The sequence below is a fragment of the Molothrus ater genome, chromosome 1 (assembly GCF_012460135.2).
Source record: "Molothrus ater isolate BHLD 08-10-18 breed brown headed cowbird chromosome 1, BPBGC_Mater_1.1, whole genome shotgun sequence".
In the NCBI taxonomy this organism is placed as follows: Eukaryota; Metazoa; Chordata; class Aves; order Passeriformes; family Icteridae; genus Molothrus; species Molothrus ater.
The window spans coordinates 46,260,549-46,286,509 of NC_050478.2; the positions used below are offsets into that span (position 1 = coordinate 46,260,549).

The 25,961-nt window shown below is 46.4% G+C and overlaps 2 protein-coding genes across 2 annotated transcripts in view; both read left to right on the forward strand.

Annotated features, from left to right (window-relative positions):
• LARS2 (leucyl-tRNA synthetase 2, mitochondrial) overlaps nt 1-5,076 on the forward strand; it is an 82,726-nt gene extending 77,650 nt beyond the window's left edge. Inside the window, exon 21 of the mRNA XM_036406762.1 lies at nt 4,706-5,076. Within this exon, the coding sequence (XP_036262655.1) occupies nt 4,706-4,885 (180 nt within the window). The 3' untranslated portion in view covers nt 4,886-5,076. The remainder of the gene's footprint in view (nt 1-4,705) is intronic.
• Nucleotides 5,077-16,491: 11,415 nt separating this feature from the next.
• The window catches only part of LIMD1 (LIM domain containing 1), a 32,836-nt gene continuing 23,366 nt past the window's right edge, over nt 16,492-25,961 (forward strand). The window contains exon 1 of the mRNA XM_036402832.2: nt 16,492-17,759. Within this exon, the coding sequence (XP_036258725.1) occupies nt 16,601-17,759 (1,159 nt within the window). The 5' untranslated portion in view covers nt 16,492-16,600. The remainder of the gene's footprint in view (nt 17,760-25,961) is intronic.

Genomic DNA, 25,961 nt, shown 5'->3' on the forward strand with positions numbered 1-25,961 from the left:
CATGTGCATGGTGTAGTTTACTGTCTTCTTTCCTATGGCTCCAGTTAACTAGCACGTGTTCAGGATGCTCCCAGGCACCATAAAGCTTGGTCATTAGACAGGGCAGAGAGGGAATGGATGCCTGGAGCCAAAGGTGTGGGATCCCTGAGCAGGGACTCAGCTCTTCCACTGGCTGACTCCTGCTCCACCTTCCTCATGGTCAGGCACTGTGATAGTCAGTAATTAACATAGCTGCACACTACCAGATCTGAGGTCTCCTGCCTTTTTCACTGTTCCCCAAAGGATAATCTTTAATGCTAACATTCTAAAGGTTAATGTTCTAAATTAAATGTAACGCTTCAACTTAAACACTTTCTGTGTTTCTGGACATTCAATGAAAATGAAACCTATAGAATAAATGTCATTAGGTCATGTAAAACTGTATATTCTGTGTGTGTAGAAGAAACAGAAGCAATGTATTTTAGTTGTATTTTTTCTGTTCACTCCTTTGGGAGAGGGAGCAAAGCAGTTGGGTTGTTTTTGTTGAGCTGAGTTTTTTCAGGAGGGAAGAGATTGGTTGAATTTAGGGGAAGCCATTTTGCTGTAGATTTCCTTAATCAAAGTATCTTTGCAGATAATTTCATATCTTGCCCGATCTCTGAGTCAGTTTATTTGAACAGAATGAGAAATAATGTTAAAGCACTAGTTTTTCCAACACTAAACATACACGCTTAAGAAAGACCAAGGAGTATGTCTTTTTGAAGGAAATTTTCAATTGTCGTCTTTCCAAACCAAGAAGGACTCAATTGCCAGCTGGGGTTAATAGAAGACTTAGCCTAATAGTCACTGTGGGGAATTGCTTTTTTCCTCTTTCTTGCCCTCTCTTTCTTTCTTTAAGTGATAAGCATTTAGTTCTAACAGTAAAAATCTTCACTGAGGTACAATCACTTCTCTCAAGCCCAAAATAAGCCTTCACATCCAAGCACAGCTAGCAAACATCTTGAATTCCAGCGTTCAGTTTATAAGGAAGTCATGAATGAGAAATTGTGTAATTTTAGAAGCATCTTTGCAGTTGTGGTTAAAGCAAACATGTTATTAAATATATCTTTGAAATAACAACTTCAGCAACACAGAGAAAACTCTGGACACAATGTTTTTAAGACTACACAACCAAACATGAAAATACCTAAATATTTCACTGATATTCTTCTGCTTACACAAAAATTTCCTTCTCATAAAAAGGAACAAGAAAAAAAAATTAATTAATTTACTTTGTTAAAATTATTTTTGTTCTTTTCCTGGTTGACTTTGTCAAAGCCATAGTCTTGTGTAAGTCTTGTTGTAAGAGGAGAAAAAACAACCCCTGGGTTCTCAGTCATATATTCATGGAAGTATATGATGTATGTAAACACCTTCCTTCTGAGAAAGCAAATGACTGGAAGACCAGAAAGATAAGTTGCTTTTTTGTAATGGGAATAATTCTTAGCAATAGTGGCTATAGAGTGTGCCTGGCTTTCTACTGTAAGAATAAAGTAAAAGGGAAATATAAGGGAGCAGGGAGTGTGAATGTGCATGGAATGTGAGAAGTTTTGTGAACACTGAAGGTTTTTGTATGGCTGCAAAAATAAATTGCCCTCATTAAACCAAGAAACACTTGCCATACAGAGGAATTGGTTTTGCAAAGAGTCAGTGTCTCTTCACAAGGCTGTACAGTCAAACCAAGTCTTTGGGCCACAACCCTATTCTTCTCGAGCCATCAAACTGCCTCAGGCTGCCAGGGATTTGTCTGCTGAGACATTCTGGGTTTATTTCTCTTCACACAAAATACTTCATTATTTCCTGTCTGTGCTGGAGTTATGTCTTTCCATATTTAACCCAAAGCAACAAAAGCAACCAGCTCAGTGTATCCTTGGCTGAAACAATATAAATTGCCTACAAGAAAGACATTTAAATTCACTGGATATGCACAGTATCTGTTCCTCTAAAAATTATTGCAAAGTTGGGTATACAGTATTTTTAATAATACTGTATATTATTAATGCTCTGAAAAATCTGACCTGAATGTAGTGTGCATTTCATCCTATAAATACTTCTGACTAGCATTCCTCACATTTTCTAGGTGGTGCAGCACTGTTAGCAGATGTGGTCTTATAACTGATGTTTTTATAAATTAAAAAAAATTTGGTGTCATTTTCCTTGCTTGGCATATGAGGAAGGTCTAACAGTGTACAGATATTTATTTTCTTTCTAACTTCTCAGAAGGATTATGCATCAATGGTAAAAAAAATATTTGAGTTGAATTAAAAATTCCTCTCTCCAGCCTCAAGGTGCTTATTTTTCAGTCTTCTGTGATTTCATTTCAAGTTTTATAACTTCTGTACTTACCACTGGCTCTCTGTAGATCTGGAATAGTGTATAATGTCAAATGTTAAAAAGAAAAAAAAAATAAATGAGAGAAAAGAAGAGAAGAAAAAAGCAACAGCTTTCTTCCTCAGGGGAAGAGAGGACCCAAGACTTGTGTATTTCTCCTCTTGCATGGTTTTTCAGAGAAACAAGGCTGCCAGCACTCAGTTTTCTTGTATGGCACTTTCACCTGGAAAGGCCAAGGGATATGCTGGTCTAGTGAGATACAGAGAGAGAGATGGAGAAATAACAGAAGGCATTTCTCCTGCTGAGAGCCTAAGCCCTGGACTAAAAGGATATGTGACTAGGATGCTTGTTACACACAGCATGTGATGAAATCTGCAGCTGCCTGTTTTAAGAATCGTGTTAAAATGCTTCATGATACCTATGATATAATGAAAGCCATGCTCAAACACGGGGTGAAACCATAACCAATCTGCTGTTTGATAAAAGTTATGGTCCCAGCTCAGAGCAGAGTGTGGGAAGATCAGGAGACATGCTGTGGGAAGGTGGAGATGTGCTGTGGGAAGGTACACAGTGCCAGGTCGCCCAGGCTTCTCAACCTTTCTAGGAAAACACAACCACTAGCAGTCATTTATTTACCAAGTTGATTTAGGCTGCTTGGCTTTTCTGTTGAGAACAGCACCAAATAGGCTAGTTGTGGAAAATTTCCCCCTGCCAACATCCATCCACTGGGACATATTAATTTGCATGATGGAGGACAGTGAATGACATTTTAACTAGACAGGCATAGCTTTGAACTGCAGGCTGCGTGTCCTAGCAGCAAGCTGAGAGGCTTGCTTTATATTCCCACTAAAACTGTATCTCTTTGGATTTTACTGTTTTCTTTTTCCTGTGGAATGCATTTCTTCTCTGAAGTGTCCTGTCAGGAAGAACTGTTTGTAGTTATTTTTCACAAAAGCTTTAAAAATTAACTCCTATGTGTTTTTCAAAGATACTTGCTTTGCACCAGATGCTAAAGGCAAAGTTTAACACAGCCAGCCTTTCATGATGCCACGTTATGGATGCATGTAGGAGTAATTAAAAGCCTACTGACATCACTGCAAATTATTGTCAAGACTAGTCAAAAAACAGAAGTGGTTCATCCTTGCTGCATTTGAGATTCCATCTTGTTCCTTAAAAATCTGTCCCAACTTCCTCTTTCAGAGAATTGCACAAATTATTTTATTTTCATTAAAATAAAATACAAACAAAATACAAACTAGGTAAGTGAACTGGGTCTTTCTCATTTGTTGTATGTTGCGTGGAGATATCCTGGATAAAATCCAGGTGAAAACCAAGTTGTGAACATTTTTATGTCCAAACTGCATGAAACAATGTGTATTTCTTTTAGATGATTGAAATCTCCCTGAAATGATGCCTAGGGCTCAGAAATCTGCAGTACCTACACAGATTATTATGCAAGTAATGTGATTAACTGCATTAAAAAATTTGAATTGTTTCATTTTCTAAAATGTGTGATTGACCTTCTTCTCATTAAGCCACTATAGTGGCTTAATGAAAATAGTCCAAGTAAATCTGAAAGTCTTTGTAATAATTAATTTTATGCCAGCTCCAGAAAGGTACTCAGTCAGGCTCTATAGTCTATCTCCATTATCTACCTTTACTGGATGACAGAAAGGATTTATAATCCCATTTTATAAACTAAGGTGATTCCCACCAAAGGGCTTACTCAGTTTGACTTACGTGATTCTGCCCTACTGAAGCAAAACCAGGGTGGAAGCTGCACTGAAAACCAGCCCCACACAGGAAGATGTTGCTGAGTGAGCAGCTGACGTCTTTGTGGTCAGCGTTGGATTAATGAGCCATGGGTTGAGTGCAGCATATAACAATGAGTGCAACATACACTAAGTTAAAGCCTATTTTTCTAAAAATAATAAATCTTCCATTTGAATCTCTGCAAGACATTGCTTAGCTGTAAAGAATCCAAGTTGCTGCCCAGAAGTATGTACAAACCAAGACTCCCACCAGACATTTTATGCAGCTTATGTGCCTGTCACATTTTTAAAATTAAAAGATCACTGCATTGCACAGTCACGTGTTGCTTGCTGTCTTCAAAACTGAGACTTCCTGTGGCCACTTCTCCAATTTTTTGTATCATGAATCAGAGTTTTATCTTACAGTGGACAGGAGATAAGAATTTTATCCTCTACTTAGAAAGTGTGGGTTTGGAGAAAAGAGAGTTTATTCCACTTTCCCCCTTTCCTGTTTTAAAAAGATGGGTTGGATACAGGAAATTAAATTGTAGCAAACAGTCTAGTTAAACTTCTTTTTTTTTCCTGTTTTTGTGTCTCTCTTTCAGATTAATAACAAAGCTTGTGGCAAAGTTTCTGTGCCTCAGCAAGCAGCCCGCAATTTTGAAGAAGTCCAGGAGCTCGTTCTTCAGAGTGAGCTTGGAGTCAAGCACCTGCAGGGACGAGCCATTAAAAAGGCCTTTCTGTCTCCCAGAACTGCCCTTATCAACTTCTTAGTGCAAGAATAGTAAAGGCTCTGCTGGGCTGCAAAAGAGATCTGGAATCTTTTGAGGTGGAAACCAATTCAAAAAGAGTAGTTATGGTTATTTCACTTCATGTAAAGGTGGGAAAGAAATCTTATTAAATCAGGTTGCTGCTAAATCTTCCTTTTAATGTGAAGAAATGTGCAGAATTAAAAGTTCTTATTAAGTCATGGTAAGATGCTGCTTGTCCATATTCTTTGGGAGAATGAGAAGGAAGCACAGAAGAACTAAAGAATTGTAACAGAATGCAACTGAAGAAAGCATAGGGGGCTTAGTGTCAGCCTCAGGAATATATCCTGTTGGAAAGTTGGCTTGGCTAATTGCAGATGCATAAATGTGATTCCAGGACTAAACAACTGTCCTGAGTATGTGCTACCCCAGATGTTAGGTGTGCATTGCTCCCTGGATCTCATGTTTGGGTACCCTACCATTAACTAGCATTTAAAGTTTAAAGGAAACACTACAAAACACGACAGAATGTTAATTTAAAAAATAATTTCTTTGTGCTGACCAATGGCCTTGGGCACAGCAGGTAGCTGTGCCCGTAGAATGGGGTGGTTTGTTACATTTCACACAAATTTCAGAGCCAAGCCAAGAAAAAGGTCAGATTATTTATCCAAGCCCTGCCTTAGCCAGGGTTCTCCTTCCTAGCTGATGTGTTTGTGTTGGCACATGCATGAGAGGTGCAACTTCAGCAACGTATTGATGGTTGTTTCTGCGTGGAACAGGATGGAAGTTGCTTCCTATGCATGAGCCATCTCAGAGACTTTCAGGGCACCTAAGAGAGGGATCAGTCAGCTGCTAGAAATGCAGCAGTGGGGAAGGCTCTTGTAGTGCCTAGATTGTGACACTTGAATTGAGATTCTTTTTTTTTTTTTTTTCTGAGGGGTTCATTAAGTGAAAATATCCATCATGTTTCTAAAAAATCAATCAGACATTCCTGAAACATAAAGCCATTCTCACGCCTGATTCCAGACAGGTTATTTGTACACTGCATTGCTGATATATCCATATGGAAATATTTATTGTGTTCAGCAAATGCTTGAAAAAGAGTTTCCAAGGAAACAATTGCAAGGTTCATTGTGAAAGAATGTTTTTTTCTTTAAGTCATCCAACTAACTAGTCCAATAAGCCAGCCATTTGTGAGCCATTCTGACAGTTAAGAAGTCAGCAGTAACAACCAGCAAGGCAAATACAGAGGTCTGCAGTAACCTTCCAGCTCAGCAGGCATCCAGACTCTGTACTGAACTGAAAGGAAACCAAGAAAAATATCCCACATAACAGTAAATAAGTCTCATACATCCCCAGCAACCAGGCCCAAGACAGATCACATTGCCATGTGGGCACTAGCTAAGCAATGCAAATATTCATTTGGGGTTTGTGCAATTTTGGTACCAAATATCCAGATGCTTAACAGAGATGCCAAGCTTAGAGAGCATGTTTGGCTCTACACATCCCCACCTCTGCAACAAAACTCTTCTGATTCCTGCTTCCTTCTGGACCACACTTGTGCAGATTTTCTCTCCAGCAGTCCTTTGACACCAGAATGACTAAGAAATCTTTACAATTAAGATATGGTCTTTGCAGTTTTAAGACTCCAGAAATCTGAGCCACAAAGGAATGCATTCAGACATTCGAACACAGGCCTTTAGTTGGAGTTAAAATAATTTGAATTCCAGTGTCTGCCTGACATATATGTTGTTATAAATTCATAAAACTCCTGTTCAGAAGCCCCTAAAAGGACTGTGAAAGAGATCCTTTGAAGTAAAATCTGTGGCACAGCCCAGTCTTGCTTTTTTCTTTTTTTTTTCTTTTTTTTTTTCTTTTTTCTTCTTCTTTTTTTTTTTTTTTTTAATTTATGTAAAAGGTTTAACACACCCTGTGGAACCATTTTACAGAGTTTTTCTTTGGGGGAAAGGTGACATGTTTGATGTAAATAAAAACTTTATAAATTTACAAGGATGAAGAAAGCTGTTGTAAGCCCAGCAACCCTGTGGTGCCTTTAAACAAAAGCTGCAGTCACGGCAGGGCCGGGCAGCCGCCCACAGTGTTTATTGCTGTTAGCACTTGAGGGTATTTGCTCTTGCCTGAGGAAGTGAATTGTAGATGTCACTTGGTGATTCAGGCAAAAATCAAAATAGGGAATGGATTTCTACAGGCTAAAAAAGGAAAGGTAGTGAGCAGCAGACTCACAAAAAGTGTAAGGTCAGAAGTCCCGCCAGTGTGTTTACAGTAAGTTGTAATTCAGTGTGGTCTAGAGGATACAAAAAAGGTGGTGAAAGAATGAGTGAGAGAGATGATGCAGACAGTGTGACAGAGCCTAATCCCCTGCTAAGTGTATGTTTGAAGGATGGCAGAGGTGCCAGCAGCAGAGCTTTGCTGTTGTGCTGGCAGCCACTGACATTTCTTACAAGGATGACCTGCTCTGAAGCACAATTACTGTTTGTTTTACAGTAATTGTGACTCACAGGTTCTGTCTGTGCCTAGATGGGTCTGATAATGACATACAGGCTGCAGCCTGTTACCCAGCCTTTGTAAAATAACTCAGCACAGAAGTCTTATTTATTTGGCAGTTGTCACTTGTCCCACAGTAGAGAGGCATCCTTATGCTGAAGGTGGTATATATAGATTGTGGCCCCTTGGAGAGCTCAGTGGGTAAATAGTGCTGGAGGTTGAAATCTGGGCAGGGGACACTTGAGAAGTGAGAGGAAAGGGTGCTGGCAGGTGATCAGTCCTGGTGACGTGGTGCCACTGTCCTTATTCCATGAAGTGAGATCCAAAGATGATGTGAGAGGTTTGCTAAACCCAGTGGGATAGACCAAGGACAAGCTGCTCCAAGAAACAGATCCATGACACAGAAGGGGCATTTGCAGCGTCTTATCTGTCTAAGGGATAGAAGATTGGTAGTTGCACCGATCCAATCTATATTGAATTTCTATTTTAAGTAATGTCAGATTTAGAGAATAATCACTGCCACACTTTCTACCCCAAAATTGTTCATGTGACTAAACTTCAGAAAAATCCAGCCCTCAAACATTGATTCTGGGAAAATAAAAGCTGGCAAAGTCCTGAAATGTCACCAAGTACTTTTCCTCTGCCATTGATTTCATGAGAAAGGATCTCAGATGCTGGGGTGATGGGGGGTGCTGAAATGTGCTGGAAGACGTCACTGTGTAGAAAAATGTGTTATTTGGTGTGGGCAGGAACTGAGGTGACATGGACACACCCGTGCTGCTTTGCAGCAAAGCAAGAGAGCTTTTTCTATCACATGAAAGGACACTGTTACAGGTTAGGTCACTAGCTAAGATAGATCTCTATCCAGCTTGTTCCACCTGTGCTTTGAAAAAAACCCTGTACAGGGGCATTGCTGGACAAGCATGTATATTTCCATGACCTTTATCAGAACCCAAACATGGAGATTTGGTGCAAAATAAAATCTGTGTGTTGTCTTATCAGACTAATGCCACAGAACTGACATCAGGTTAATAATGGCATTTTCTCATCTGACTTTGTAAAGCCTGCTTGTTTCTTTTGGAGGGAGAATTTCCACATATAAGGCAGGTCACACAGTCTCTCCTCTTTGTCTCTCCTTCTTCTGTGTAAAGCCTCACAGAAAGCTATTCCTATTCTCTAAACCTTTCACAACCAACATGCACTAGAAAGAATGTTAACTACTGCACTGCTGGTTCCTTCCTAGGGAGGTTTGCAGTATGGGAGATTTTTCTAAAAACTTGCTATAAATGAAGAAGTAATTGGGGCTGGTTGGTGGGTTGGTGTTTTGGGGTTTTTGTTTGGTTGATTTTGGTTTTTTGTGGGTTTTTTTGTAGTTTTGCAATACTTACTACAGATTACAGATGGGATACAGTTTACGATGGGATTGTTTTTATTTATGTGTATTTACCCACTTGGAAGAGTACATATGCTGACTTTGCTGGATATTTTTTCTTCTTCCATGTTTCATCAGTCCCCTCATTCAATGATCTGAGCTGATTTTGTATCAAAGGACTGAACTGAACAAGTGCTCAGTGTTACAGGTCTATCACCACAGAACCTGAGTGGGGAACATACATACTATCAGTCTGCTTTTGACCTTAGAAAATGTTGCTGGAACTGGTTAGTGGTTAGTTTAGGGGTTTTTTCATGGAAATGGGGTTTATGTCTCAAAGAAGAAAGATGAAGCTGATCACAGTAGATCAGAGGGAGTATTAAGCATCTCCCTGCCCTAGCAGGAGGAGAACTGAACTGAAGCATTATCTCTGTGCAGAAGGGGAGAGGATCAGAGCTCTCATCTGCAGCCCAGATGATAAAAGAGATCTTGCCTGACATGTGGAGGAAAGGTGGGGATTTTTTTCCCTTTCCTGAATAATGCGGCTTTCCGCTATCACAAAGCAGTCTTCAGTGCACTAACCCTGTCTGTTCCAGGAGGCCCCAAGTCACACACAGCCTTTGTGACTCATGGCACTTCTCTCACTCAGGTAAGCCTGGAATTGGAAAACTTCAGGTCTGGTTTGAAGCCCTGGGGAGTTGCCATCCAGCACCATCTTCCATACAAAGCCTTCCAGGATATTTCCTGGCATGCTTATCTGCCTGAGCCACACCAATTTGCTCTCCCTTCTGAGCTGCTGAGTTTCTCACTAAGCAAAGGAATGTGTAAATGGGACAGGCTTAAGTACAATGAGTTGAATATTCACACTCTGCTTGCACTAGTGGTGCTCAGCCCTGGCATAAGAAATTCTTTTATTTGAGGAGCCTGGTCTTCACTATAACTCTAAACAAAACCTGTGCATTTACTTGAGCAGAAATGTGTGCTTCGTGCTTGCTCTCTGGGCTGCCTGCAAGGGGGTGGCCAACACACTCACAAATAAGGCTCTGAACTTCCTCCTCTGCCAGTAGTTTTTTACACGTGCCAAAACCAAGCGTAAAAGGTCCAGGGTTGTCCCTACAGCCGTGTCCCACTGCCAAAGGAGACACGTAAGCTGCTGAGCAAAGGCAGTTGCTTTTCAATAACTCTGCCTGGTGCCAGCAATACATGAAGCAAAATATGTACAAGTCATAACAGCTGTAGGTGATCCAATCCCCTGATCAGGAATAATAAACACAGGACACATAACTGGGGCAGAAAAAGAGAGTGATTTAATAAAGGAACGTGACACATTACTGGCAATGGCAGCCTGAGTTTGTTTCGGATGAAGATTAAGAGAATCGGCATAACAGGAAATTGTTTTCTGCTACAAAGGGAAATCAATTGTCTTTAAGCACATAGCGGTGTAATTAGCAAATCCTACTAATTGCCACAAAACAGAAACACAAGTGTGCGTTGCTGGGCTGGTTAAGCCAAGGAAGTATTGTGAAAAAGATCTGTAGAAGCTTTTAGAAGTGAATATTTTTCTTAAGTACGTCTCCATCCCTGGAGAGGCCCCGTCGCTGGATGAAATAGCAAGGGTACAACAAAAACATATAATCCCCAATTTTCCCATGTGAAAGAGCATTTAAAAACATCTGTTAGTCAGAGAGCTTCTCCTAGGACATGCATGGAAGAACAGAGTGGATGCACTGACTGCATCTGGCAAACCCACTCGAAGTCCACCGAGGCACGTGAGGCCGATGACTGATGGCAGGATGTCGTCTGACCTGTGGAGTGCTTCCAGCCCAGCATTACTGGAGGCCACGTATGTTGGTTAAAAAGGTCACGGTGCTGTTTGTGTTAATGCACTGATAAAGAGGCAGGGAAACAGAGCTGGAAAATTCTCCAGGCCAGCTCTTGTTCTGATAAAAGGCTCTTTTCAGTAGAAAATGGAGAAAACAAACTATTCCACATTCTTTTGAGCAGGGGTAGGAAAACCAACAGAGCTGTCTGCATCAGTGCAAATCCGCAGTCACTGAAAGGAAGTGTTCTGGCCTGTGGAGTGACAGCAAAGGGAGACCAATGACTCCAACAGCACTGATGGCACCTGGAGAAACTGAGGAGAGGAAGGTGAAGGTTCTTGTCTACCCCAGAGCAGCAGCTGAGTGCCTGGCACCCAGCTCTGGCCTTCCTCACAGAGACTGAGCTGCTGCAAGTCAGGGATCTGCAGCTTCTCTCTCTGCTGCTTCCTGGGTTCCTGTTTGGATCTCGGTGATTCCCCATGGCTCCTCTAACCTTCCAAAGGTGTGGCCTGCCAGCTAACCTTCCCTGCCTCAGTTTACCCACCTGTAGGAAGGGCCCACAGCATCCCCAATGAACTGATGCTGCAGGTGCAGCTATTTAAGAAGGAGCTGCCTCTCCTGAAAGGCAGTGTGGAAAGGTGTCCCTGTAGTGCCCTGGCCTTTCTCTCCCATTAGTGTTAATTAATACTCCTAGCATAATTCCCTGCCAGAGATAATGCCCTGTGGTAGACACTTGTAGCACAGCAGGACCAAAATATCCAAGTCTGGATCCATTTCTGCCCTGATCCCAGGGGCATGGGATGCACTGACCCAGGCTGCATGGCGGGCCCCTGGGCTGCTCCAAGTCCCCAGGCTGCCCCTGCAGCTTGGGGGTTCATTGTGCAGGCAGCAGACAAGGCAGGCTGCAGGCAGGGCTGGCAGAGCAGGCTGCAGGCAGGGCAGGCCTCCTGGAGGAATGCAGGGGCCCCTGGGGCAGCTGTGAGGAGGAACAAGATGTCCCTGCCCTGCCCTGCCGCCTTCCTGAAAACCTTTGGGAAGGCAGAGGCTGAGGTTTGGCCTCCCCACCTCTGCAGCGTCCCGTCCTGCTGTCTGGCCCCCGGCCTGAGCCCAGCCTTCCCACCCACAGCAGCCCCCGGACTCACCTCTGCAGTCACCTTGCTTCATCCCTCCCTCCTCCTCCTCCACCCTCTGATTTGCCTTACAGTGCTGTGCATCATCTTCCTAGTATAAAGAATGTGGCGGGTGCAGATAAATGGCACCTTTAATGAAAACCTTTATTAGAAAGCTGCAAGGACAGTCCATCATTTCCCCCTGCAATTCAGTCAAGAGTTCAGAGATGCTGTGGCACTGCCTTGCAAGAAGCTGAGAAACACATTTGCTCCTGCAAGAACCAAGCCAGGCTCTATCCTGGAAATACTTCTGCCTTATAAATTGCTTGCTCTGTTTATACTCTAGCACTGAAGCCTTTATTACTTTCTTGCTAAAACACACCAGAGCATGTATCTCAGGCCCTGCAGAGCAGTGTGCGTAATCCTGTGGGAAATGACCTGCCTGGGACAGCCACGGCCCTGGGACAGCTACAGGTACTGGGGACCAGCCCTGGACATGTCCGCAGACAACCGGGTGGGCAGCCAGCCACTGGCTCCCCACACTCGTTTGGTTGCAAATAGGCAGTGTGAGCATGCAATAGTTGCTTTTGGAGAGAGATCTGGCTATAAATTGCCACCCAGACTTCTCCTAATCATGTTTTTCCATAAACTATACAGCCGCAGGCTGTTGTCACGCTTTAAAATATGAGGGCGTTTTCTCCCAGATTGAAAAAAGATCGGGGCGGGGGGAGGGCAGGGGAGAGAAACTTGTGAACTTGTGGTGGAGAATTTCTTCACATTTTCTCCATCTCTCTGCAATGTGAGCCCAGACACCAACGTGGCAGCGAGAAACAAAGACAGATGATCCCCTTCCTGCTCTCACTGGCCACTTCCCCGTTTAGCCAGGCTGTGCCGCAGCCTGCCGGCCCTGGAGGGCTGTGCTGCCCCAGCACAGGGCTGCGCTGCTGTGCCCAGCGCTCCCACCGAGGTGGAGCCAAAAGCTGGGAACACCACTCGGGGCTGCTTCTCCCCAGATCACTGCCCCCCTCCACCCCACGGGCAGCTCAGATTGCCACGTGGAGCGGGGCTGAGTTACAAGCTGTCAGCATTATTTTGCATGAATAAATGCAGTGTGTAAGCCTTGCCTTGCGCACAGGAACAAAAACAGATTAAATGAGCAATGTTTTGGTTTTTTTGGGTTTTTTTCTTCAAGGGGTAGGGTTTAGAATAAGTTAATTCAAATTGGCACATAGACTTTGGTCCTGTGCTACAACAGCAATCATGGACCCCTTAATTTCTTAATAGGCGTGGGCTGTAAAAGTCACAGGAACTATAAACATGTGGGACATCTAATCACAGCAGAAGGGTCTGCAAGCCAGTGTAGTATTACATCTCCAGTCTAGTAGAAAGTTCAAGTTAATCATCTGCTCACTTAAGAATACCCCTAGCCCAAATCTCACAGAAAGAAAAAATCCGAGCAGGAAACTTCAAAGGTATTTTGCTGCCTAATGTTCACTGAAAGCGTTGCAAATTCAGCTCCAAAACGCCTTTGAATCGCTTGGCGGTGATCCCCCCTGGAAGGCGCTCACCATCAAAGTGTCTGCTCATGCATGCGGAGCCTGGAAGGAGGCCAAGCCCAGAGCGAGGGGTTCCCTATGCAAAGGGCTTCAGCAGCCTTTTCCACGTAAGCATTGTTCTGCAGACAGCTGATTTGATCCTCTGGCATAGGAAGGAAATGTACTTTACATAGCTGGTGAAGGTCAGCAGCATCCAGAGCGGCCATTTGGCAAGAAGACTGCTTCCCCCCACTCCTTCCCTCTGCAAAGGGGTGAGCTCCTGCAGGTCGACTGTAAAAGGACTTACAGATGTTAGATAAAAAGTAACAACAGAAAATGTATGCATGACCCTAAAAAAGAAAGAAAGAAAAAAAATACATGATGTGATGGAAGTTAGATTCTTCCTTGGTTTGTGTGTTGAAAGCTGAAAATAGAGACATCTACTTCCAAATCCTTCTGCTCCACCAAACAGTTTGTTTTTTAGAGGGATGGAAGAGCCTCATCTCAGTGTCTTGGAATAAAAAAAAAACTCCAATAGACTCAAGTCTGAGTCTCTGATGTGCTGGATAGGAGCATGGCCTCCCCTGATTAACTTCACATCCTTTGGGGAGAAGGAGGCAAGAAGGTGCATGATGTGTAATTTCCTTTCCAAGTGCTCTTTGTCCACGTTGCATATTCCTCCAGTGAGTAAAGCGGTGCTGGGGCTCACGCTCCCATCCTTATCTACCTGATGCTCTGTTTCCTTTCTGTCATTCTCCATACAAATCTGAATTCAATATGTGCTTCAGTACCAACTTTGTTGTTACTTACAGTTTTAACATTGAAGCTTGCCCATTTTCATACTGAAAGCTAAGCATCTCAGCTAAGCCCATCTCCAAAAGCCTCCTGAAGCCAGCGATGAGGAGGAAGTGTCCCATGCCTCAGTCACTTGCTGTGGTTCTCCTGATCAGCCCAGGGTGTTGCCAAAAACAGACTTCCAGGAACCCTTTCTGTGGATGCTCTTTAGACACTGAAACTGTTTTGGCTTTCATTGCCCCAGCTGAGCTTTGCCTCAAACTTGACAGTTTTGGTCAAGACCCACAAAAGAGGTAGTCACTCTCCCTCTTGGTAACTGGTAGCCTGAGCCTACACCTGCCTGGCATGAAGCAGCTCATGGGGGCCACTGTGGCCTCTTCCAGCCACAAAAATAGGAGGCAAACCCCTTCCACTCCAGCCAAAAGAGCCCTGGCACAGGCAAGGGTTTGCTGTCTTTGCACGATAGACATCCAGATGGACATCCTGAACTTGTGGGGCTTTTGCAAAGTGGGGTTTAGCCCCCAGGGACCCAGCTTCTCCCAAAGTGAAAGAGGGCTTGTGGGGATCAGCTTGAGAGAGCTGTGAGACCCCCTCCTTCCCTCATCCCCACAGCAGAGGAGAGCTTGGAAAGGTCTGTTAGATGGGATTGCTTGATAGTTGGGATGTTTCCCTGATATTGTGAAAAGCTCCAGCATTATCAATCTCTTTAAAAAGTGGCAGGCCATGGTTAGTAGCAATATATGCTGTGGTGCCACTTCTCCAGATCCTGAGGACTGGGGAGCTCTACTGCTTTGCCCTGTGCTGGTATTCCCATCTGCCTGTCTTCCCTAGAAACCATAAACCCCCTTATCTAAAGCTGTGCTATGGCTGGGCTAATTTCTGTGAGTCCAAAGTTCATCATTTATCAGCTCAAGCTCCAGCCTAAGTCTGTTGCTGCAGGGACGAGTCTCCAGCCTCTCAGTCCTTCTCAGAGCCTTTTCGGAGACACAGAAGCAGTTCCAAGGTTGCCCTGAAAGAAGACAAGGCACCTTTTCCAGGGGCTCACAGTGCCATCATTTTTAAGCACATTGGGCCGAATCTCACAGGAAGAGGCAGGATATTTTAGGTCTGGCCTCAGTTGCTCAGGAGGTTTTGTTGTTTTTGGTTTTGTTTTTTTTTTACTTCTGACATGTTTTGATCACAGCCCAATTCATTATTATTAAAGGCAGAGAATTTCCACATTCCTTAACATTTGGCCCTCCCTCCTGGAGCCTGGGGGAGAATTACAATAACAAGTTATGGGAATGCCAGACACGTGCCTGGGCCCGCAGGATCAACTGCACCAGTAAGTTTAGTGAGAGGTACCACAGCTCCCAGCCAACCAGCCTCTCCCATGAGCCCAGCAGAGTTCCCACTGCAGCCCTCCAACTTCTGGATAGCCCCAGGCTGTGTTTTGCCGTGAAAATTTTGCAACTGGCCCAGGCTGACAGAGGAGGGAAGCTGGTATGTAAAGTGTAGATTCACATGGGTAAGTATTTAGTCATAGGCATGAAGTGTCCCGATCACATTGGGGCACCCCAAATGCAGTTTTATACACAGCTCCTATACCCTTTAAGCATTTAGGAACAGCATGATTTGCCCAGTCCCTATGTATCGCACATATGCTACTGAATTCCAAAGCAACAATAATTTTAACATGTCATGATCCATCTTTCCTGATCTAAATGTCTCTGGAGGTGGTCTTGCTGCAGTTACATGTATGATGCTGGATAATGGGGTGGGGGTTCCCAAAGGTGTCCGGAAGGCTGGGATGCTGATGTTATTTTGGGCATCCAGAGGTATCCTTTATTCTTCAGGCAAGGGGTCATCTTCCTGCAATGATCCGGGGTCCTTTAGTCATGCGTACTTAAGCGTGACTATCCAGCACAGAATGTCTATCTACACCAAGAAAATTCTATCTATCTATCCACGTCTATCTACACCAAGAAAATTCATACCATTTCCTACTATACAGACTAATTGCCCCAATAGTTATGGAATGAAATTTTCCTCGCAGTTTTTCATGGGGGAGTAGGGCTGTTGGTTTTTTTTCTTCCTCGACGGGTGTCTGTGATTTTTCGCAAGGCTTCTTCAGGAAGGTTTCCAGGCTGCAGGGTGAAAAAGAGGAATATTACCCAGCGGGGAGACGAGGCAAAACCACCTTCCTTGCATCATCCGGGTGACTTTAACCACCGTGCGCAGCCCCTTTCCCATCTCCGCTGCCTGAGCCGAACCCTTCCCGAGTCCGTTCGGACACCGCGGGGCGGCTCCGCAACCGCACGCGACCTTTCCGGACGGACCGCGCGCGCGCCCACCACGGCGCGGGAGCGAGCAGCGCGCGCTGGGCGGGTGGGCGTAGCTTGGGGCGCGGTCAGCGGGGACGGTCGGGGCGTGTTCACTGTGGCCACGCCCCCTCCCCGCGCCCGCAGCCACGCCCCCGGAGGGGACGGGCGCGGCGGGAGCGCGGCGGGACGGAGCGGCTGCTGCTGCCCGCGTTGCCTTGATCCCGGCGGGAAGGAGAAGAGGAGGAGGAGGAAGAAGAAGAAGAAGAAGAAGAAGAAGAAGAAAGCGGGAATCTTCCCGCTAACCCGGGCAAGATGGACAAGTACGACGATCTGGGTCTGGAAGCCAGCAAGTTCATCGAGGACCTCAACATGTACGAGGCCTCCAAGGACGGTCTCTTTCGGGTGGACAAAGCTGCCGGCAACAACCCCGAGTTCGAGGAGACCAGGCGGGTGTTCGCCACCAAGATGGCCAAGATCCACCTCCAGCAGCAGCAGCAGCAGCAGCAACAGGAGGAGATGCTGATGGCCGCGATGAACGGAGGGGCTGCCGCCTTCCACCCGCCCCGTCCCAGCCCGCCGGTGGCGCGGGGTTCGAAGCCGCCCCCCGCCGCCGAGGGGCCGCGAGCGAGGCCCTGCGAGGGAGGGGAGCGCGGCTTCGGAGAGAGCGGCGCACGTGCCGAGGCCCCGGGGAGCCAGGCCGGGCGCCGGGGCTGGGAAGCGGAGCCCGACAGGATCCCCCGAGTGGGGGGCTCACAGCCTGGCGGGGGGCGCGGGGAGCAGCAGGCTGGGAGCCCCGGCGACCCCCAGCCCTGCCGCGGCGGGCAGGAGAACGGCGGCGAGGGCAGGCGAGGTGTCGGGGGCCGTGACCCGATGCCAGCCGCACAGAGGTCCTCCTTCTCAAACGCCGGGACCCCCTCGGCACCCTCGGTGGGGCCAGAGGAGCCCCCGCCACAGCAGAGGTCCTCATCCTTCTCGGCACCCTCCGCGCAGCCCACTCGGGGGTTTTCAGGCTCCGCTGAGCCCTGCGGTTCCAAAGGCGGAGGAGATGGCAGCCAGCCGTGGTACCAGGGTGTCTCGCTGTCCTTCCCGCCAGGCTCCGCACCTGCTGCTCCCAGTGTGGAATACCAGCACGCCGCTGCCTACCCCGGCCCAGGCGGTCACTTCGTGGCCCACGGTCAGAACCACAGGCCTGCCAGCGGCAGCGGGAACCCTGAGGCGGGCTCCTCACGCCTGGCCTCCCGAGGGATGGTGGCTCCCAATGCCCAGCAGATGCTTTTCCCGGAGGGCGTGAGTGGGCCACGGTCAGACTCTGGGCACCTGGATGGCTCCAGCACAGCAAAGGTGAAGCTGCCCTGCCAGACCCTCCTTCCGCAGCCTGAGCAAGGGCCATCGGCGGCTGAGCTGAAGCTGGAGGCGCTGACCCAGCGCCTGGAGCAGGAGATGGATGCTCGGCCAAAGGCCGATTACTTCGGTAAGGAGACAGTCCGCCCGTCGGCACGAGGAGGGCTCCTCGCAAAGTGTCACGGCAGGGTTCAGACCTGCAGGATTGCATTTGCCTGTACATCTGCTTGGTTGTGCTCCGTCAGTTGCCCAGAGCAGGGTTTTTTTTATTTAACTTTTATTTATCACAGGGATTAGACGCTCTTCCTCCTGCGACACCTTTTTCTTTAATCCTACCTCTCTTAATTTTAAAGCAAAGGTAGTTTAGCATGGTTGAGGGGGGCAGCTCTGGGAAGAAACTGGAGCAGCGTATTTTGAAGTGCCCTTCGTTGCCAGCAGGGAGGCATTTAACTTTTCTTGCCAATGCTCCTGGTTCTGTGTCTTACAAGGATGCGTCCCGACCACGTGTGGGTGGGAAGGCAGCCATCCAGCCTGCGGAGGAGTCGTGCCTGCATAGGCTGCCGTCATGGAGAAGGGCAGAGAGAAGTAGCTTGGAGATGGGGATTGCGGTGGTTTCCCAAAGTTGCCAGGATTTCCCTCTGCCCTCAGGTGCTGGTTCCCATCAGCAGTGAAATGATTGGTGCATCCTGAAGATGGCAGAGCAAGCAGTAGGCACGTTCTTCCCTAAATATGGGGTCTGTGACAAGTCCAGACCACCACCAGAGGTTATCACTGCCACTTGGCATTGGAAAGGAGCCACTTACATGCCAGGACTCCCGATGAGAATATTGAATGTCCTCCTGGATTAAATTGATTTGCTATCCCAGGATGGAGGGAGGTCAGGGTCGAATTGCGTGTTTCCGTTCCCTGCTGTGCGACTTCACAATTTAACAGCAGATAAGATAGCTCAGCTTTTGGGAGAGGGAAACCCAGAGTGGGTTGCTGGGAAGACTGGAGACTCCATGGTTAACTTAAGAAACGATGGAAGCAGGCCAGGTGTATGGATATGCCTCATGATTGTAGACTTGCAGTCACAGAAGTAGAACAGGGACAGATTAAACTCTTCAGCCTGGTGCTGAGGAAGTGTTTGCATTTCAGCCTGCACAGGTACTGTTGCACAGGGTCCTGTCTGCTGGAGTCGGTGGGCGGCTCCATGGTGGTCTGAGCCGCACAAGAGCTTCACACCGAGCTTTGGGGGTGTAGCTGGGGGGACCACCGTGCACTCAGCTGCAGATTGCATAACTAAATGTGTTTCTTGGCAGCAGGCAGGGGGACTTGCCCGCAGAGGGCTGTGCTGGGGTTGTTTATCTTGGTATCCGAGACTGGATTAAGCCCTGTGGCAGGGCAGGAGCATTTTTTATCCTGTCGCAGAAAAGTGATGTGTTCAGCTGCTCTGCTCACAGCGTTTTGGCCTGGAAACAAGTTTTGTCACTTTCCGTCCCCTGCAGGAAGCGCACGGTTTGAATGAGCACATGGAGCCTCCTTGGGGGGGGCTGAATGCCGTGACCAGGAGCTGATAACGAGGATGGGGTCGGGACAGCAGGCTCCTCGGAGGTGGTGCTCGAAAATGGGAGTGTTTTTCTGGAGGTGACATTCAGCTCCACTGGAGAGGTGTCAGGGGTCTCTCCAATAGACCCTGCTGTGTCTGCTCCTCGCAGTGTGTGTAAACTGGCTGGATCATACCTCATCCGAAATGTGCCTGGGGATGGCTCAGGAGGCAGAGGAACCCAGTTAATGGCTAGATTACTTTTACATTTTTGTCACAAAATAAGGATGCAAGGCAGGAGGAGGCTTTTGTCCCATGGGAGATTTATAGTGAAGCAGGAGTATTTTTGGCAGCATGGAGAGCCCAGCTGGTCAGGTGGCTGAGTGAGCCCCAGGGAGGGAGGAAACACGGAGGCTGCCTGATCCCCGGTGAGGTGTTCTGACATCCTCCTGCCACGAGATTTTGCACCAGGATGTGATGTCTGAGAAATATGGGAAGGAGGAGAGTGAGATGAAAAAAAGAAATTATGCAGTCTTGGCAGAGGGAAAAGTAAAGTTTTTTGGAGCTTCAGTTCAGCAGGCAAAGGTTCAGCAGATCTGCCCTGCTGAAGACCAAGGAACAGGAAGGAACAAGTATCAAGGTATTTTAATTCTGGGCCTCCTCCTCCCCCTCTCTTTCTCACTTTTATTTTCATTTTTTGCACAGTTACCTTACTTCCTTTGAAGGAACAAAGGACACAGCTGGCCTTCTCAACTATTTTTTGCTGTGCCCTACTCTCAAGCTATCAAACTTTAGGGTGTAAAATAAACACTTTTATGCAATAGTGATAAAAAGGATCAATAGTTTGTTTTGTTGCAGACTTCTTCCCCAGTGAAAGGAAGTCTGTTGCAGCAGTTTTGAAGTTCATCAGAGCTAGGAAATGAAACCAGGACTAAAGTACAAATGACCAAAGTATTTTATAAAAAATATTTTCAGTTCTCCTAATTTTGTGTGCTGTTTTTGTAACAAGGGGGTGTTTTTGAAGATGGATCTGTCTGTCTGTCATACTGTCCTTCAGTCTGTCTCAGTCAGGACCAAATGTTTATAAAAACAATTCTGATCACAGTAAAGGAGCTGCTTTCTCCTTCACTATGTGAAAATGTGTGCTTGTATGTGAAAGCCTAGAAAAGGATAAGCCAGGGACTAGGTAAAATACAGGTAAGATGCTGTGCTGAGGAGCAGCAGTCTGGTTATCTGTCAGCACCAACTTGCTGTGCAAAATGCTTTTGTCTGCTCAGAGTAGGTATAATAAGTGAAAGGAAAGAAATACACAAAGCCAAGAATTTGCTCTGCGGTTTTTTTCCTTTTGTTTTTTTGGAAGTAGTGACCTGTGTGTGAGCTGCATGGGCTGTGCATGTCTCTGGAGGAATTTCAGTTCTCCAAGAGGGCTTTTGAAGTGCTGACTTGATTTATGTGGGCTGTCAAGGAGGACATAGGAAGTCTCAGGTATCACTCGGTCTTTTGCTTGGGGAAGGAAAAGCCGAAGTTGCTCAGAGAGCAACTGATTGCTTTCTAGAGAAACTGGTTCCTGTGAGAGAGACTGGTTCCCATAAAGCAGAGAAGGGCCCCCATGTCCCTGGGAAGTGTCACTGGAAGCCAGCTTAGGATGTATTTAGCTTTTGGTGTATTATTTCCAGAGAACATTCAGGAGTGAGGAGCCCAAATCCCACTGATTTCCCATGGAGTTGCTTTGGGTGCATCAGCCTTCATCTCCTCTTGGTGACGAGAGATTAAATAGGAGTGATCAGGGGAGCTGCAAATCCTTTGGTAGCACCACCCAAATGTTTAGGGTTAGGTGAAGCGACACCATCCCAAAGGCTGAAGGTGCCTGATGAGTTTTCAGGTGAGAGAGATGCACAACCAAGCCAAGCATCTGCCTGCACTGCCTGGCAGTGACTTGGTACAGGAGGGGCCTGGCTGAAGTGTGCTGGGGTCTGCAGGGAGGTTTGACTGCTTGTCTTAGCATGCAGTGCCTTGGTCTGCAGGCATAGATGGATGCTTCTAGAGGTGTAACATGTAGCATCACGTTTTTAACAGTGCTTTTTTCATACAGCTAGATGGAAATCTCCACCTGATGAGGATTATCTACACCCTTACTAAGAGCTTTTTATAAAACCATTTTTATGAATGGTTTTCGTGTTATAAATATTTGTTAGCTGTTGTATTCTGGCTTTCTTGTTATTTACAGCAGAGCTGATAAGCTGTGGGTGATTTAGGAGGGCCCTGGGCATCTTGTTTTGCAGTGAAAAGCTAGGATGCTTCCCAGCAGTCAGGCAGAGAATATCTCCTAGCACAGTCTGCAGATTTTTTTTTCCCCTTGGCATAAGCAGAGCAGTAGCTGAGCCGCTGAGCCCTGTGGAGAGCTGGGAGCCCAGCACCTTTGAATGGGTGTGAGCAGCTCAAAGGCCAGCAGTGCTCTTTGGAAGTGTAGTGCACAGTGAAATTAGTGTTTTACCACTGCTGGAACCACAATTCATTTAACTTTGGGGCTGTACACACACGGGGACTTTACTGAACCCTGCTGATGGTGGGGCACCAGGACACTTTCTGTGCAGCAAAGGTAATCTCAGGGCTGACAAGTGGAGAATTTCTGATTAAAATGAAAGTTCCTCTGAGTCTGTTTTGTCTGTGGGTGATGATGACAATGCCATTTCCACCAGGAATGAGCAGAGGCATCCTTTACTACCTTCTCCTGAGAGAGTACCAAAGCTGAAAGGGGACACCTGCCTACAGCAGAGAGGAGGGGGAGGCAGGGAGAGACAGGTCCTGGTGGAAGAAGGAAAGCCAGAAGGGTCACAGCACTTGGAGTAGTGGGTGTGTACAGATTGCAAAGCTTATCTCACTGCAAGAAACCAAACAAATAAGTATTGGCCTGGAATATGGCTCTTCAAGATTACAGGAGTATGTCCTTCTCCTCCCTTCCTCTTGGGAGCTCAGCTGGGTTTGCAAGCTAAGGAAAAATCTACCAAAAGGAAAGAAAAAGCAAAGAGTTGAGGCAGAGGAGCAATCAGTGTGTCAGCCAGAATACAGTAAGAGTGGGACTGAAAGAAATAAGGAGCCTCATTCATGTGGAATGGGAGTTATCATAATCTCTGATGCCACTGCAAGGTACTTAAAATGTCACTGACGTGAGTTTGATGGCATTTTCGTCCTTCACTGGCAGTGTGTTCGTGAAGGTCTGCAGCAAAGTTGAGGGTCAAGAATGTGGCATGAAAAAGGGAGCAGAAAACTTGTGTTTACTAACTCTGTGGTTCTCTGGGCAGGGGAGTACCTGTCCATCTTTGTACAGACAACCCAGTCCCTCCGTGATGAATAAAACCAATCTGCCAGGTTTTGAGGCACTCAGTCTCACTCAGGCCTCCAAATCTCCTTGAAATGACCTCAGCAAGAGTTACTGCTCAGTAGTGGATAAGCAGCATAGCAAGGCATGCAATGTGTGTAATTTAGAGTTTGATGTAGGAATTACTTGGGTAAAGGTGAGCCATAGGAAGGTGGGTGGGTTCAAGTTCCAGAGAAATTCTAAAGTAAAACCAGGAGAACTGAGCATCACACCGTGTACGACAGGGTGAAGGCTTTTCTCAGCAGACAGTCTTTGAAACACGTGTGTGCAAGTGGAGGGCTTGGTTCTCCTGGGATAAATAGGTGGGTTGGAGACACAGCAGCTGCACCTGCACAGGGTCCTCCCTGTCAGAGTGAGTGTCAAGCAGAATTCTGATGGGGAGGACCCTTGTGAAGGTACAACTTCTGCCAAGAGGAATCAGGATCTGCTATGTGCATGTGTGGACAGATGGGAATGATGTTACCAGAGGGGATAGTTGTTCTTCTAAGTTCAGCTGAGGGTTCTTCAGCATAAATCCAGCCTCCTGTAAATAAGGGGCAAAAACCAGTTGCATCTGATGGAGAAGAGTCAGTCCGATTGTGGAAATGTGGCTTGCACAGAGTATGTGGAAGGAGTAGGACAGACTTGCTGGTTCTGGATTAGCCAGATAAGCAGACCCACACCACCAGAATCATCCTGCCCCTGCATTCCTCTTACCTGGGACCAAATTGGCATGACAAAGAAATGTCACCACTGAAAAAACTGTCATATTTGGCTGCTCAAAATGAAGTGACAGTATTAGTAAGCCCAATCAAGAGCACGTGTAGGAAAGGTTGGCTGTGCTGTGTGTTGCTGAGAAGGGAGGTGAGGGTAGAGGTGAAGGCTGCTGAAAAGAAGAGGGATGCTGTTGGAAGAACTGTGGTCTTGGTGTGTAGGTTGATGTTGTCTGAAATGTGGAAATAAGTCTTGGTCCCAGAAAACACTGCTGTTCAGCATGGCTTGTGTTGAATTTTTAGCGAGTGGGATACAGTAAGTAACTAAACTCCTTCTGGTGAGTGTGAAATAGCAACACTTGGAGGAAAAAATGCCTCCAGGGGCTTTGAGTCGGGTGGTAAATGGAAATGCACTTGTTGAATTTTGAGGGTGGGACTGACATTTGAGCACCGGGTTCACTTCCATTTCTCACAGCCCTTGAGGTCTGCGTCCAACCTCTTGGATCATGTGAGCCGAGGCTGTTCCTGGTGAGAGCCCTCCTGGTCTGCAGTGCTGAGATGGAGAGTGGCAAGTGCTGGGAAGTGGCTTCCAGGGCATGTTTTTGGTCCCAGCTCTGTTCCAAAGGTCCCTTTGTTCAGACTCTCAGCTGCAGCGCGGGCGCTTGCTCGCTGCGTGATGCGAAAGGGAACAGAGATTTCTTTGTTGTCCAGGGACGGCTGCCCTGCCAGCAGAAATTGAACTGAAATCAGCAATTTCCATCCCTTTTCCTTCCCAAATCTGGCTGCCATTCTGCCTGTGCGCTCAGGCATGAATTTAGTGGTGCTGTGCATGTGTGGTTTGTCATCCTGGTGGTAAAAGGGAAACCTGTCATTTCTTCTTAATAAATAACCTTGTCTAAGGTTAAAAATCATAATTTCAGAGGGGATGTCTGCTGCGATTGGTACTTGGATAAACACTTGTTAGGAGCTGCAAAGTTACTGAGCGCAGGAATCAGGGATCTTGCTGAACTGTGGCTGCTTAGGATCCCTCTGCTTCACGCTGAGGACAGAAGTTTTTGCTAAAAGCCACTCCATGCCAAGAAAATTACCCAGAACTGCTGACTAGTGTCAGTGGCATGTGGGGCTGGAGTGATGCTGCTGACATTTTAACACCAGCAGCAAGCACAGTCAGCACTGTTTCGGGAAATAGCTGTCGGAGCTGGCATGGAGCAGGGCGTGGAGCCCGTTCTGCAGCAGGATGGGCTTGGAGGTGGCCCCGGTTGCGCTGGCTGCCGTCAGCACACGTGCTGCCGAGCTCAGCGACTGGCTGCCATCAGCAGCAGCTTTTGCCTTGCTTTTGCCTTGCTTAGCCTAAGCCAAAGGATGAGGATCATTGTGACAGCAGGGAGTGAATGGTGAAAAAAAAGTGGAAAGGAAAAATCAATAAAAAAAAGGAAAAATCAATAAAAATCACTTCCCCCACCCACCCTTTCAGGCCAGGTGTGCTGAGTGTCAGAGATGAAGGCTCAAGTATGTTGGTTCAAATGTTTCGGAATATTATATCTGGAAAGAACAAAGACTTATTTAGAGAGTAATTTCACTTGCTACTGAGATTTAATAGGCTTTCAAGTAAGATTTAGCAGATACATGTAAGAATATAAACTAGATTCAGATGTGCCATAATGCCATTTTTCAATTGTCAACCTTGGCACAGGATATGTATGAATATTTATAGCATGTCTGGTTATGACGTCATTGAGTAATTTAGCACATTACAGTTTTTACAGAACACATTGTCAAAGTATTTTAAAAGCCCTTTCATTCCATGACTTTGTTTCCCATTTTTTAGGGGCCTAAATACTGAAAGAAGTGGGGCAAAGGGTTAATCAGGGCATGGACTGAAAGGAAGGTGGAAGAGTGGTTGTGAAGTTGAGGGGTGGGAGGTGGAGGAAGATTTTGGTACAGATGTGAGAGCCCTGACAGCTCCTGCAGGATCTGTCCTGTTGGGAAGCCAGAGGGCAGTGCCTGTGCTCTGAAGCATAATAGGATAGACAGGAGATGGCAGAGGCAATTTCTGCCCTCCATAGGGTTTGCCCTAGCCTACTTAATAGTGGCTTAGGCCTGCCAACATCTTTACTGGGCATTGTGCCTGCCCTCAGCGGCTGTGCCTTCTGCCTCCTGCTTCTTCTTGCTGCTCATCCACAGTCAGTGTCACCCGGCTGCTTTGTGGAAAGGAGGAAATTGGAGCGTGCTGGTGAGATTTTCTGGAGCAGCCACTCATTGGCACAGAGAAGGGGAAAATGCAGCACTTGCAGTGCAATAAATACCTTGGGTCTGTGGAAAGCCTGGTGGGTGTCGTGGAAAATTGGCAGGTTTTCTGCTCTCTAAACTTTCTGCTTGACATTGGTGTACTCAAGAGGGAATTTTGAGTCATTAGCTCTTGTGTCAGATCATTGCACAGAAATTCAGGCTGCTGCTGAATGTGTGCATTTCTGGGAGAACACATCCATTTAAGAAGCCAATTTTTTCTTATCTTTGCCTTGACTTTTTTTTTTTAATCCTTTTTCTAATGCCTGTACGATTTATCTTTCTTAAAATGTTTCTTTCAATAAATGAGATAAACCTGCTCAATTCAAAAAAAAAGCCAGAAAGTTTTGCTTGCTTGGTGCCAGCCTGAGTGCTGGGGTGGGCCCACAGCCAAGTGAGCATTTCATTCGTGTAGGATTTGGACAAAACAAAGTAACTAATTATTCTTTG